At 43.5% G+C, this 12888-nt stretch overlaps 1 protein-coding gene across 16 annotated transcripts in view; it reads right to left on the bottom strand.

The window, feature by feature from the left end:
- REV1 (REV1 DNA directed polymerase) overlaps positions 1-12888 on the bottom strand; it is a 94285-nt gene that overhangs the window by 15433 nt on the left and 65964 nt on the right. For all 16 annotated transcript variants that reach the window (XM_038368020.2, XM_038367993.2, XM_038368002.2 and 13 more), the window contains one exon: positions 8680-8913. In XM_038368020.2, coding sequence (XP_038223948.1) covers positions 8680-8913 — 234 coding nt within the window. The remainder of the gene's footprint in view (positions 1-8679; positions 8914-12888) is intronic.

Here is a 12888-nt window from a genome sequence, read left to right as displayed (position 1 = left end):
AGCAGGCACAAGGTGTGTGTGTGTGTATGTGTATGGGGAGAGAGGGTTGTGCTCCTAGCGGGGCAGAAAGGATACTGCTTGGCCAGGATACTGCTTTACTCTGCCAGGACCCTGCCTTCCCTGCACGTTGGGCTAGCAGGGATAGGGTGTCACCGGTCCTGCATCAGTGCAAGGAGAGCTCTGTGGTCATAGGAGTGAGTGAGCAGGGCTATGGTGGGGGAGCTGCAGCAGGCTCCCTGTGTTGCTGCAGGAGCCATTCAGCAGCAGCGTGGCCTCACCACTGCTAGGGGGGGGGTCTTTGGTCTATTATCTGAACCTCTGCATCCGTCCTCTATGGGGATCAAGAAAGGGATTCAGAAAACAGAGATTCGGATAACAGGATTTCAGAAAATCAGGATTATAGTGTAGTGTATTCTAGATTTTTCTGGAACATTCAGATGAAGTTTCATGAGCCAGTAAAAATACTGTATATGTATTCTCTAGTTTTGAGTTGCTCAATGTTTTAAAAGTTTCAAATATTTGCCTTCTTAAGTTTTCAGTGCAAAAAAATGAGTGAACTATTTACGCTCAGGGTGAAATGTATACTTTCCTCCATTATAAAAAAATTCTTGTGAACTTTCTGAAATGCTCTAAAAGCTAAAATGGGTGAGTACAGAAAGTAAATTTGGCAGGGAGATGGACTTTACTAAGAATTGGTTTTGAGTTTTCCAATGAAAATGGTTAGATTTTGGCAAAGTTATGAGACGTTCAAAACCAAGCTGAACATGACGATTACATGTTATTTATAGGCTTAGAGGGTTAGATTTTTATTGGTAAATGTTGGTAAACCAGTGATTTCTCTGTACACACACACACACACACACACACACACACACACACACACACACACAAATTGACGAAATTATACTTCCATAGATAACAGAAACGTACAGATAGGAAAAGTAAGAAAAATGGTGTTTGAGAACTTATCAAAGTTTGATTTAAGCATATTAAGTGTGTATATTTTGACATGTGATGTTGACAATTTATTTTTTAACAATTATCAAGCTTTAACTTTTTGAATCTCAATGTCTACTGTCATTAACTAATTATTGTCTGACCTCCCTCCATAATTTCCCACAATTGTGAAAATTTAAAAATAAAAATTTAAAAATGCTTAAAAATAAACATCAATATCATTATCCATCAGATTATAAAAAAAATAAAAACAGAATTTTGCCAAGCCTAGTAGTTGTTTTAACAACAATGGCATTTTTTTCTTCAACTGAGATCTACAAATATTTGTATGGAAGACAGGCTGCACAGTTCACACATACCAATTTACCTCTCTAATGAACTCACTTCATATAAATTGTGCATCTGCTTACAAAGGTAAATCTTGATGCACTTGGCACAGATTTTTTCAGTTTTGAAAACTCTTCATGCCAAGCACAAAGTTTTCAACACGTAAGACGTGCAGTAAATAAGGTAAGCCTGGGATGGAGTCCTGGCCTTACTGAATGCACACCTTGTATTTGATAGCACATTACAGTGGAATCCGGCCAAATATTTCCAGAACTTGGAATTACTTTTAAAAACACAGGCATTTCTATTAAAAATATGTTTTATTTAAAAGTTAAAGCTGAATGGTTAAGCACCCAAGAATCAGGAAATTTGCACATGCAGTATGAACTCGGTCCCTTTGTGTACATGCATTGCAACAGTCTAATTATATTCTCTCATAACTATTTCTCAAATAAATCATATACAGGATATTTATTTTGTTTTTACCAGTGCGTGTGCACACCCACCCTTCATTGCTTAAAAGGTGCACTTTGTAAGTTGCACTAAGAGATAGTGAACCAAACTAAAGGTTGAATGTACAAAATTAACTAATTTCCTGATTCTTAAGTAATTATCTGTACAACCATAATGTCTTACATGTAGCTTTAAAAAAAACTGAACAAAAAGTGAACCTTGTACACTTTACATAAATAGTTCTCAAACTTTCTGATGGTATTTATGCCTGTAATAAATTATTAATAAGGTGATTACAATATACGGCACTTTCAGGCAAAACAAATCTATTGTGAAATTAAGAACTCATAAGTGACCTTTCCTCATCAACTCATCACACAAAACATCAGTTTTTTTATGTGCTGTTTACATTCTCAAAGTGATTTGCCATTTGAAATCATGAAGTAGGAGGTGCAAATTTGCTAATGATAAAAAAAAAACCTGTTACTAACCTTTGTGTAACTGATTTCAGAGTGGTAGGCTGTATCAGCAAAAAAACCCCCCAAAAACGAGGAGTACTTGTGGCACCTTAGACTAACAAAATTGTGCATAAGCTTTCATGGGCTAAACTCCACTTCATCAGATGCATGCAGTAGAAAATACAATAGGAAGATGCATACACAGAGAACATGAAAAATGGGTGTTGCCATACCAATTGTGACAAGACAATTAAAGGTGGGCTATTATCAGCAGGAGAAAAAAACATTTGTAGTGATAATCAGGATGGCCCATTTCAAATAAACAGTTGACAAAAAGATGTAACAGTGTGTGTGTGGGGGAAATTAGCATGGGGAAGTAGTTTTTACTTTGTGTAATAACCCATCCACTCCCAGTCTTTATTCAAGCCTAATTTAATGGTGTCCAGTTTGCAAATTAATTCCAATTCAGAAGTCTCTCATTGGAGTCTGGTTTTGAAGTTTTGTTGTTGTAATATTGTGACTTTTAGGTCTGGAATTGGGTGACCAGGGAGATTGAAGTGTTCTCTGACTGGTTTTTGAATGTTGTAATTCTTGATGTCCGATTTGCGTCCATTTATTCCTTTGTGTAGAGATTGTCCAGTTTGGCCAATGTACATGGCTGAGGGGCATTGCTGGCACATGATGGCATATATCACATTGGTAGATGCGCAGGTGAACGAGCCTCTTATGGTGTGGCTGATGTGATTAGGTCCTACGATGGTGTCCCTTGAATAGATATGTGGACAGAGCTGGCAACGGACTTTGTTGCAAGGATAGGTTCCTGGGTTAGTGTTTTTGTTGTGTGGTTGCTGATGAGTATTTGCTTCAGGTTGGGGTGCTGTCTGTAAGCGAGGACTGGCCTGTCTCCCAAGATCTGTGAGAGTGAAGGACTGTCCTTCAGGATAGGTTGTAGATCCTTGATGATGTGCCGGAATTGGTCTTGTTACAGTTGGTATGGCAACACACATTTCACGTTTTCTGTGTGTATATATATATATCTATATCTATATATAATCTATATATATATTCCTACTGTATTTTCCACTGCATGCATCCGAGGAAGTGGGTTTTAGCCCACGAAAGCTTATGTCCAAATAAATTTATTCGTCTCTAATGTGCCACAAGTACTCCTTGTTTTCTTTGTGTAACTGTTGTTCTTCAAGATGTGTTGCTCACGTCCATTCCACGTTAGGTGTGTATGCATCACATGCACAGTTGCTTGAGATTTTTCCCTCAGTGGTATCCACTGGGATAGCTCTAGTACTCTCTGGTGCCATGCGCTCCTGTGCCATTGTAAGGGGCCCAGCTGGCTCCACACCCTCTCAGTTCCTTCTTCCCAGCTAACTCTGGCAGAAGGGCGGGTCATGGAATGGACATGAACAAGACATCTCGAAGAACAGTTATGGAAAGGTTAGTAATAGTTTTTCTTCTTCGAGTGCTTGCTCATGTCCATTCCACATTAGGTGACTCTCAAGGTGGGCTCGGAGTTCAGAGACATACGGATTGTAACACTGCTCTACCAAACTTGGCATCATCTCTAGCTTGCTGGGTGATGGCATAATGGGAGGAGAAGGTATGTATCAATGACCATGTAGCTGCGCTGCAGACATCTTGGATCGGGACCTGGGCCAAAAACACCACTGATGAAGCCTGAGCTCTCATTGAATGGACAGTCAAGATGGCAGGAAGCGGGATACCCACCTGCTCATAGCACATACAAAACCAGGAAGGGATCCAGGATGAAATTCTCCAGGCCGAAACTAGTAGGCCTTTCATCCTGGCTGCTACTGCCACAAAGAGCTGTGTGGATTTATGGAACAGCTTGGTCCTCTCAAGATAGAAAGCCAGGGTACGTCTAATATCCAGCATGTGGAAACACTGCTCCTCCGAATGTGTGTGGTTTTGGGAAGAAAACCTGATTACTATGAAGCTGCGAGACCACCTTTGGGAGGAATGCTGGATGGGGCACAGTTTAAGCTTGTCCGTAAAGAACATCGTATACAGGGATTCTGACGTAAGGGCCCTCATTTCTGATACCCCCTCCTGGCTGAGATAATCACCACCAGGAAGGCAATATTCCAGAAGAGACACAACAGAGGGCATGATGCCAGTCACTCAAAGGGAGGGCCTGTGATTCTGGACAGGGATAAGAGTTGACTTGCCCATTTATCAATAGGCCCAGGGGTCGGAAGGTAGCTTGGACCAGACTGATGCTGGCTCTCACATGGGCCTCCGACCAGCTCTTGATCAGCCAGTTGTCAAGGTAATGGGCATATACCTTGCCTTCACATCATGCAGCTCTGACTATTGGTACCCGGCTCAGTACTGGAATCCAGGTGGCACAACGGAGTGGCCCTTCTCTCTGACACGACTGTGTATGAATAGCTGGAAGGCACTCTCAGTACCAGGAGAAAAATCCCATGGATTCCTGCATAAGCCACTGCCCACTAGGCCAGGTGCCTGGAGGGGCCCCCGCACCGGGATCTGACGAAACATAGGTTGGGTACTGGTATTGGCCTCTTGATTGGGTGCTGGCTTCACCTCTGACCTTGAGGACAAGTCAGTTTGGAGGGACTGTAGGGGGCTGGAACCCCTTGCCTCTGTCAGCCAGTGCCAAGGGTTCAGGGAACGGTGCTGGAGCAATGAATTCTTTGCCGACATCAGCAAGGTCAAGTTTCCCTCTGGTTGGTACCGGTGGACCCAGTGCCGGATAGGAGCTCAAGACAACATGCTCCCTTCTACTCGATGACTTCGTCGGTGCCAGAACTTGCTCTGCCAGAGTCAGCAGTACTAGGAGAGCCATTTGGTCCCTGCCCACTGCAAATGTCTCCAGGGTGGACAGCACTGAGATCCTGCTGGTGCCATTATGACCTCACGGTGTCGGTGGATGGTCCTGTACCAGACTCAGCAGCACCTGCGAGTAGGGTGGAGTCGATGGTGTCACAAGCAGAGTGTGGGTAAAGGAGTGGCCAGACATAGGTTGCACACTGCTGCATGCCCCGTGTTTGTCCTTCCTCGATTCTGGGGAATGTCCCCTCTTGGATCGTTGTTTCTTGTGTTTCTTCCTCAGCACTGGTGAAGGGGAACGGAGCCAGGAGACCAGTGCCACTGGAGGAGCACTCCACACCACTGTCTGACCAGCTTGGCTTTGATACTGGTCTGAGCCTGGCTTCCATCAGGATAGAACTTAGCCTAACATTCCTGTCCTTTTTCACATGAGGCTTGAACTGGCAGCAGATCTGGCAACGCTCTCGAATGTGATCCTCCCCGAGACACTTCAGAGAGCTGCAGTGCTGGTCGCCCACCGGCATGGGCTTGCCACAGGAGGCACAGGATTTGAAGTCCGGAGACCGGGGCAGGCCTGGCCCCCGAGGGCGGAGGATGCCCTTCTAAGCTAAATGTGGAGGGTTTAACAATATACACTACTACTAAAAGAAATATCTGTAAATACTTGTATTCTTTACTACTTAAATGCTCTGCTTTAAGCTTCAAATCTTGCCAACTTTTATAGCTTTTTCTCTATTCCAAATGATTACTACAGAGGCTAATTGAAATGAATTAAACCTATATGGATTCTTACAATACGAACCTTAGAATTAACAAGTGAAACTTACCACAAATTTCTCAATGAACAAATCAGTCACCTTATTAACCAGGCACCCAACTCATACAAAAGCAATTCAGACAAAAGTAATGTAGAGTTGAAAAAAATTAACTTAATTAAGCAATAAGAAACTGCAGGGCATAAATTGTGTAATAATTTACATCTGCTGAGTTGTTATAGCTAAAATCCTCCACACTTGCAGCAGAATGACAGTAATATTTCAATTTATGGAGTGTACTACTGTACTAATTCATTAATTGTTTCAAATATAAATAACTTTTTTCTTTTACACATATGGACAAATTGGAAAGCGTCCAGAGGAGAGAAATAAAAATGATAAAAGCTTTAGAAAATCTGATTTATGAGAAAAGGTTAAAAAAATTGGGCATGTTTAGTCCTAAGAAAAGAAGACTGAGGAGGGACCTGCTAACTGTCTTCCAATATGTTAAGGGCTGTTAAAAGAGGACGATGATCAATTTTCTCCAAGTCCACTGAAAGTAGGACAAGAAGTAATGCACTTAATCTGCAGCAAGAGCGATTTTGGTTAGATATTAGAAAAAAAAAAAACTTTCTAATGGTAAGGATATTTAAACTCTGGAATAGGCTTCCAAGGGAGGTTGTGGAGTCCCTGTTACTGGAAGCTTTTAAAAACAAGTTGGACAAACACTGTCAAGGATGGTCTAGGTTTACTTATTCATGCAATGGCAAAGGGGACTGGACTTGATGGCATCTTGGGGTCCCTTCCAGCCCTACATTTCGTCTATGATATATTCTCCCATAATGATGTAGTTTATGACATGAAAACACTCTTAGGAAAAGACCATATATTGTTTTAAATTAAGCTACCACTTCAATAGTAACGGCTTTAAGATCTGTTGAACTCATGTTACTTTTAGTTTGAGAACTTAGACTTGGATCTACAAAGGGACTTTGCCACAATGCCTAACTTTTAGATGCATAGAAAAATCACTGGAATCCACAAAGCCTGAGTTAGGCACCTAAGAACGGGATGCACAAAAGCCAGGACTCTAGACGGGGCCACCTAAGCTAGCCAATGGGAAATAGTGATGAGAGAAGTATGTCCTAAGCCCTGTTCCTCTCACAGATTTCAGCACCTAAATCCAGGCTATAGGGAGGCACCTACTTCGGTTTGCAATCCACAACTGGAAACCCATCTCCCCTTTCTTGGAGTTAGACAGCTTAGGTGGCTAAGCTGTTTTTGCAATTTCACACAAAACAGCTGGGGGGGGGGATAAGCCTCTATTACAACCTTTAACCCAGTGGTTAGGGTACTCAGCCAGTGTGTGGGAGATGCCAGTTCAATTTCCCTCTCTGCCTAATAGGATGTTTAGTCGAGTATAGTATCCTAAGAACAGTGAACGGAGAATTAGCTCCCTGTTGCTGCGAATGAATTTTAAATGAAGTCTATAACAAGATCTTTCAGCATCCATCTCCAACATATCTGATCCGCTGAGACTGAAGAAAGGATGAACAGCCTTGGATGAACAGCATCCATCCACCACTTCAAGCCATCATGCTATAAATGAGAGATGGGCAAACTACGGCCCGCGGGCCAAATCCAGCCTGTGGGACCGTCCTGCCTGGCTCCTGAGCTCCCGGCCGGGTAGACCGGCCCCTCCCCAGCTGTCCCCCCTCCCCTGCAGCTTCAGCTCGCTGCACGGGCAGCATGGCTAGAGCACGCCCACCTCCTAGGTTTTCCAATAAACCTGTCCTGCCACTCTGAGCAGCATGGTAAGGGAGCGGCGGGGTGGATAAGGAGCAGGAGGTCCTGGGGGGGGGGCAGTCACAGGACAGGGGACGGTTGGATGGGGTGGAGGGTGGGGGTGGTCAGGAGACAGGGAGCAGGGGGGGTGGGGTCCTGGGGGACAGTTAGGGATAGGTGGGCCTGGGAGGGGGTTTGATGGGTTGGGGGTCCGGATAGGGGTCGGGGCAGTCAAGAGACAGGGAGCAGGGGAGGTTGGATAGGGGGTGGGGTCCTGGGAGGAGGTGATATGGGGACCCTGGGAGGAGGTGGTCAGGGGACAAGGAGCAGGGGGGGTTGGATGAGTCGGGGGTTCTGAGGGGGGCAGTCGGGGATGGGGAGGGGGCCAGGCTGTTTGGGGAGGCACAGCCTTCCCTACCCGGCCCTCCATACCGTTTCGCAACCCCGATGTGGCCCTCGGGCCAAAAAGTTTGCCCATCCCTGTATAAACCACTTTTGCACTCCCCGAATCCCGATCCTGCTGTGCACCAGTTCAGTAGCCTCAAGCAACTAATACAGCATCTGGGAATTGCTGGGACCCATGGGAGCTCCTGTCACGCCTCCTTTTCCCCAAAAAGCACACACTAAACTGGCAGGCACACGTGTGGCATGGGAGCTACTACGCTAGCTTTATGCCATCAAAAGATTCATCTCTAATGGGGTGATTCTCCAGTGGCTAGCTAAGCTGATTTTAGGACTGCCTTGCACTGATAGTGCAATGTAACAGAGTTGCAGTGCAAGGAAAAAACTGTTCATACATCTCATTTTATTACAAAATGAGGGGTAAACGCAAAGACTTTTCATCATCAACAACAAAAAATAACTTTTCAAGACACGGATGTAGAAATACTGGCAACTATAAATCTTTAACATGTATTATACTTTTTCTGAGTCCAGGATAAAAATTCTAAAGGTGCAGAGGCCAATACTTAGTGGCCCATGGGTGGGATCTGAATGACTCACAAATTCTAATAATTTTGCCTGGACAAATGAAGTTTTTAACTATTTATTACTACAGATTCAAAGCTCACATTTGTTGACACCATGTTAAAACCCACTTATTTTAGAGTATACTCTACCTGCGAGAATGCTGGCAGGGCTATTACATTAATTCCTGCATCACTGTTTGGTTCTTGGAGGTCTGGTATTTGTAAGAGAACTGTTCCAACTGGCTGTGGCAGAAACTCACTGTTACACCCATTCATGGGCTCTTTTTTGCTATCACCATAAGTCTCTCCCTGTTGAATGGCATACATTTGCTCTACTTGCTCTCTGAGATCAGATGGCAGTGCTTCCAAGACAGATTGATCTAACTGCAAATAAAATAAAATAAAAAGGTCATTAGGTGTTTGAAGAACCAAGAACATAAGAACATAAAAACAGTTAAAGAGAGTCACAGTATTCATTTTACAAACTGAAATTAGAAGAAATTAAAACACAACAATTGACATCCTAATTTGTATACACAAGCTGACTTGGGAATCTGATAGTACTGAATGTTGCAGCACAGTGGTTCTCAAACCTTTATACTGGTGACCCCTTCCACATAGCAAGCCTCTGAGTGCGACCCCCCCCCTTATAAATTAAAAACACTTTTTAATATATTTAAAACCATTATAAATGCTGGATGAAAAGCAGGGTTTGGGGTGGAGGCTGACAGCTCACGACCCCCACATGTAGTAACCTTGCGACCCCCCGAGGGGTCCTGACCCCCAGTTTGAGAATCCCTGTTGTAGCAGCTGTATTATGTAAAAGGCAAAATTAAGTTAGTACACATAAACGCTTAGTCTTGTATTTTTACAAATAATATTTAACATAGTAAATATAAATCCTATATAAACTTTCCTTCACATTCATCTAACCTTCATTATAATCCTAAATAACTAATACAAATAAAATATTGGCAACATATATATTGATTTGAACATAAGTCTTCTATCTGGTCTAAAAAGAAAAGGAGTACTTGTGGCACCTTAGAGACTAACAAATTTATTAGAGCATAAGCTTTCGTGAGCTACAGTTCACTTCATCGGATGCATTTGGTGGAAAAAACAGAGGAGAGATTTATATACACACACAGAGAACATGAAACAATGGGTTTATCATACACACTGTAAGGAGTGATCACTTAATATAACCCATCACCAGCAGCGGGGGGGGGGAAGAAGGAAAACCTTTCATGGTGACAAGCAGGTAGGCTAATTCCAGCAGTTAACAAGAATATCAGAGGAACAGTGGGGGGTGGGGTGGGAGGGAGAAATACCATGGGGAAATAGTTTTACTTTGTGTAATGACTCATCCATTCCCAGTCTCTATTCAAGCCTAAGTTAATTGTATCCAGTTTGCAAATTAATTCCAATTCAGCAGTCTCTCGTTGGAGTCTGTTTTTGAAGTTTTTTTGTTGAAGGATAGCCACCCTCAGGTCTGTAATCGAGTGACCGGAGAGACTGAAGTGTTCTCCGACTGGTTTTTGAATGTTATAATTCTTGAAGTCTGATTTGCAAAAAGAAAAGGAGTACTTGTGGCACCTTAGAGACTAACAAATTTATGAGAGTATCCAGTTTTGAGAGCTCATTCTTAATCTTTCCCTGTTTGCTGTAGAGGATGTAATCAGGTGGTTCCGCAGTTTCTTTGAGAGTGTGTGGCACAAGCTGTCAGCATAGTCTGTGTGGTATGTAGATTGTAATGGATTTTTTACCTTCAGTCCTTTCGGTATGATGTCCATCTGTTTGCATTTGGAGAGGAAGATGATGTCTGTCTGTATCTGTGCGATGGAAATTGTTGAAATCATGGTGGAATTCCTCAAGAGCTTCTTTTCCATGGGTCCAGATGATGAAGATGTCATCAATGTAGCGCAAGTAGAGTAGGGGCTTTAGGGGACGAGAGCTGAGGAAGCGTTGTTCTAAGTCAGCCATAAAAATGTTGGCATACTGTGGGGTCATGCGGGTACCCATCGCAGTGCCGCTGATTTGAAGGTATACATTGTCACCAAATGTGAAATAGTTATGGGTCAGGACAAAGTCACAAAGTTCTGCCACCAGGTTAGCCGTGACAGTATCGGGGATACTGTTCCTGACGGCTTGTAGTCCATCTTTGTGTGGAATGTTGGTGTAGAGGGCTTCTACATCCATAGTGGCTAGGATGGTGTTTTTAGGAAGATCACCAATGGACTGTAGTTTCCTCAGGAAATCGGTGGTGTCTCGAAGATAGCTGGGAGTGCTGGTAACGAAGGGCCTGAGGAGGGAGTCTACATAGCCAGACAATCCTGCTGTCAGGGTGCCAATGCCTGAGATGACCCATAACTATTTCACATTTGGTGACAATGTATACCTTCAAATCAGCGGCACTGCGATGGGTACCCGCATGGCCCCACAGTATGCCAACATTTTTATGGCTGACTTAGAACAACGCTTCCTCAGGTCTCGTCCCCTAATGCCCCTACTCTACTTGCGCTACATTGATGACATCTTCATCATCTGGACCCATGGAAAAGCAGCTCTTGAGGAATTCCACCATGATTTCAACAATTTCCATCCCACCATCAACCTCAGCCTGGACCAGTCCACACAAGAGATCCACTTCCTGGACACTACGGTGCTAATAAGCGATGGTCACATAAACACCACCCTATATCGGAAATCTACTGACCGCTATTCCTACCTACATGCCTCTAGCTTTCATCCAGATCATACCACTCGATCCATTGTCTACAGCCAAGCGCTACGATATAACCGCATTTGCTCCAACCCCTCAGACAGAGACAAACACCTACAAGATCTCTATCATGCATTCCTACAACTACAATACCCACCTGCTGAAGTGAAGAAACAGATTGACAGAGCCAGAAGAGTACCCAGAAGTCACCTACTACAGGACAGGACCAACAAAGAAAACAACAGAACGCCGCTAGCCATCACCTTCAGCCCCCAACTAAAACCCCTCCAACGCATCATCAAGGATCTACAACCTATCCTGAAGGACGAGCCATCGCTCTCTCAGATCTTGGGAGACAGACCAGTCCTTGCTTACAGACAGCCCCCCAATCTGAAGCAAATACTCACCAGCAACCACACACCACACAACAGAACCCCTAACCCAGGAACCTATCCTTGCAACAAAGCCCGTTGCCAACTCTGTCCACATATCTATTCAGGGGATACCATCATAGGGCCTAATCACATCAGCCACACTATCAGAGGCTCGTTCACCTGCGCATCTACCAATGTGATATATGCCATCATGTGCCAGCAATGCCCCTCTGCCATGTACATTGGCCAAACTGGACAGTCTCTACGTAAAAGAATGAATGGACACAAATCAGACGTCAAGAATTATAACATTCAAAAACCAGTTGTAGAACACTTCAATCTCTCTGGTCACTCGATTACAGACCTAAGAGTGGCTATCCTTCAACAAAAAAGCTTCAAAAACAGACTCCAACGAGAGACTGCTGAATTGGAATTAATTTGCAAACTGGATACAATTAACTTAGGCTTGAATAGAGACTGGGAATGGATGAGTCATTACACAAAGTAAAACTATTTCCCCATGGTATTTCTCCCTCCCACCCCACCCCCCACTGTTCCTCTGATATTCTTGTTAACTGCTGGAATTAGCCTACCTGCTTGTCACCATGAAAGGTTTTCCTTCTTCCCCCCCCCCCCGCTGCTGGTGATGGCTTATCTTAAGTGATCACTCTCCTTACAGTGTGTATGATAAACCCATTGTTTCATGTTCTCTGTGTGTGTGTGTATATAAATCTCTCCTCTGTTTTTTCCACCAAATGCATCCGATGAAGTGAGCTGTAGCTCACGAAAGCTTATGCTCTAATAAATTTGTTAGTCTCTAAGGTGCCACAAGTACTCCTTTTCTTTTTGCGAATACAGACTAACACGGCTGCTACTCTGAAACCTGTGATTATGCAAGTATCTGGTCTAAAGCAATTGACTGATCATTCAGCAATACAGCAATTGAGCGATCATTCAGTTTAGTGCCAGGATATTTATATATATGCTCCAATTTACTTTGGTGTTACTAATCTGGTGTATTTACAGCAAGATCAGACTTCTCACTGCCATATTTGTAACATGGGTTTTGTTAGTACAGTCAGTAAATTTGCTTTTCCCCCAAAATCATAAACACCATCCAATAATCAAGTCAGTTCTCAACAGTTGGTCCCAGGGGTAGATTTCCATAAAACATAAAATTACTAACATGAAACAAATGAAATAGTGCATCAGACTCCAAAAGCTGAAATATTTAATTGCAGCTCCCTGAGTGACAGAGTG

Source organism: Dermochelys coriacea, chromosome 1, assembly GCF_009764565.3.
Source record: "Dermochelys coriacea isolate rDerCor1 chromosome 1, rDerCor1.pri.v4, whole genome shotgun sequence".
NCBI lineage: Eukaryota > Metazoa > Chordata > Testudines > Dermochelyidae > Dermochelys > Dermochelys coriacea.
The sequence above is the reverse complement of the archived record's forward strand: the minus strand, read 5'-3'. Positions and strand labels throughout refer to the sequence as shown.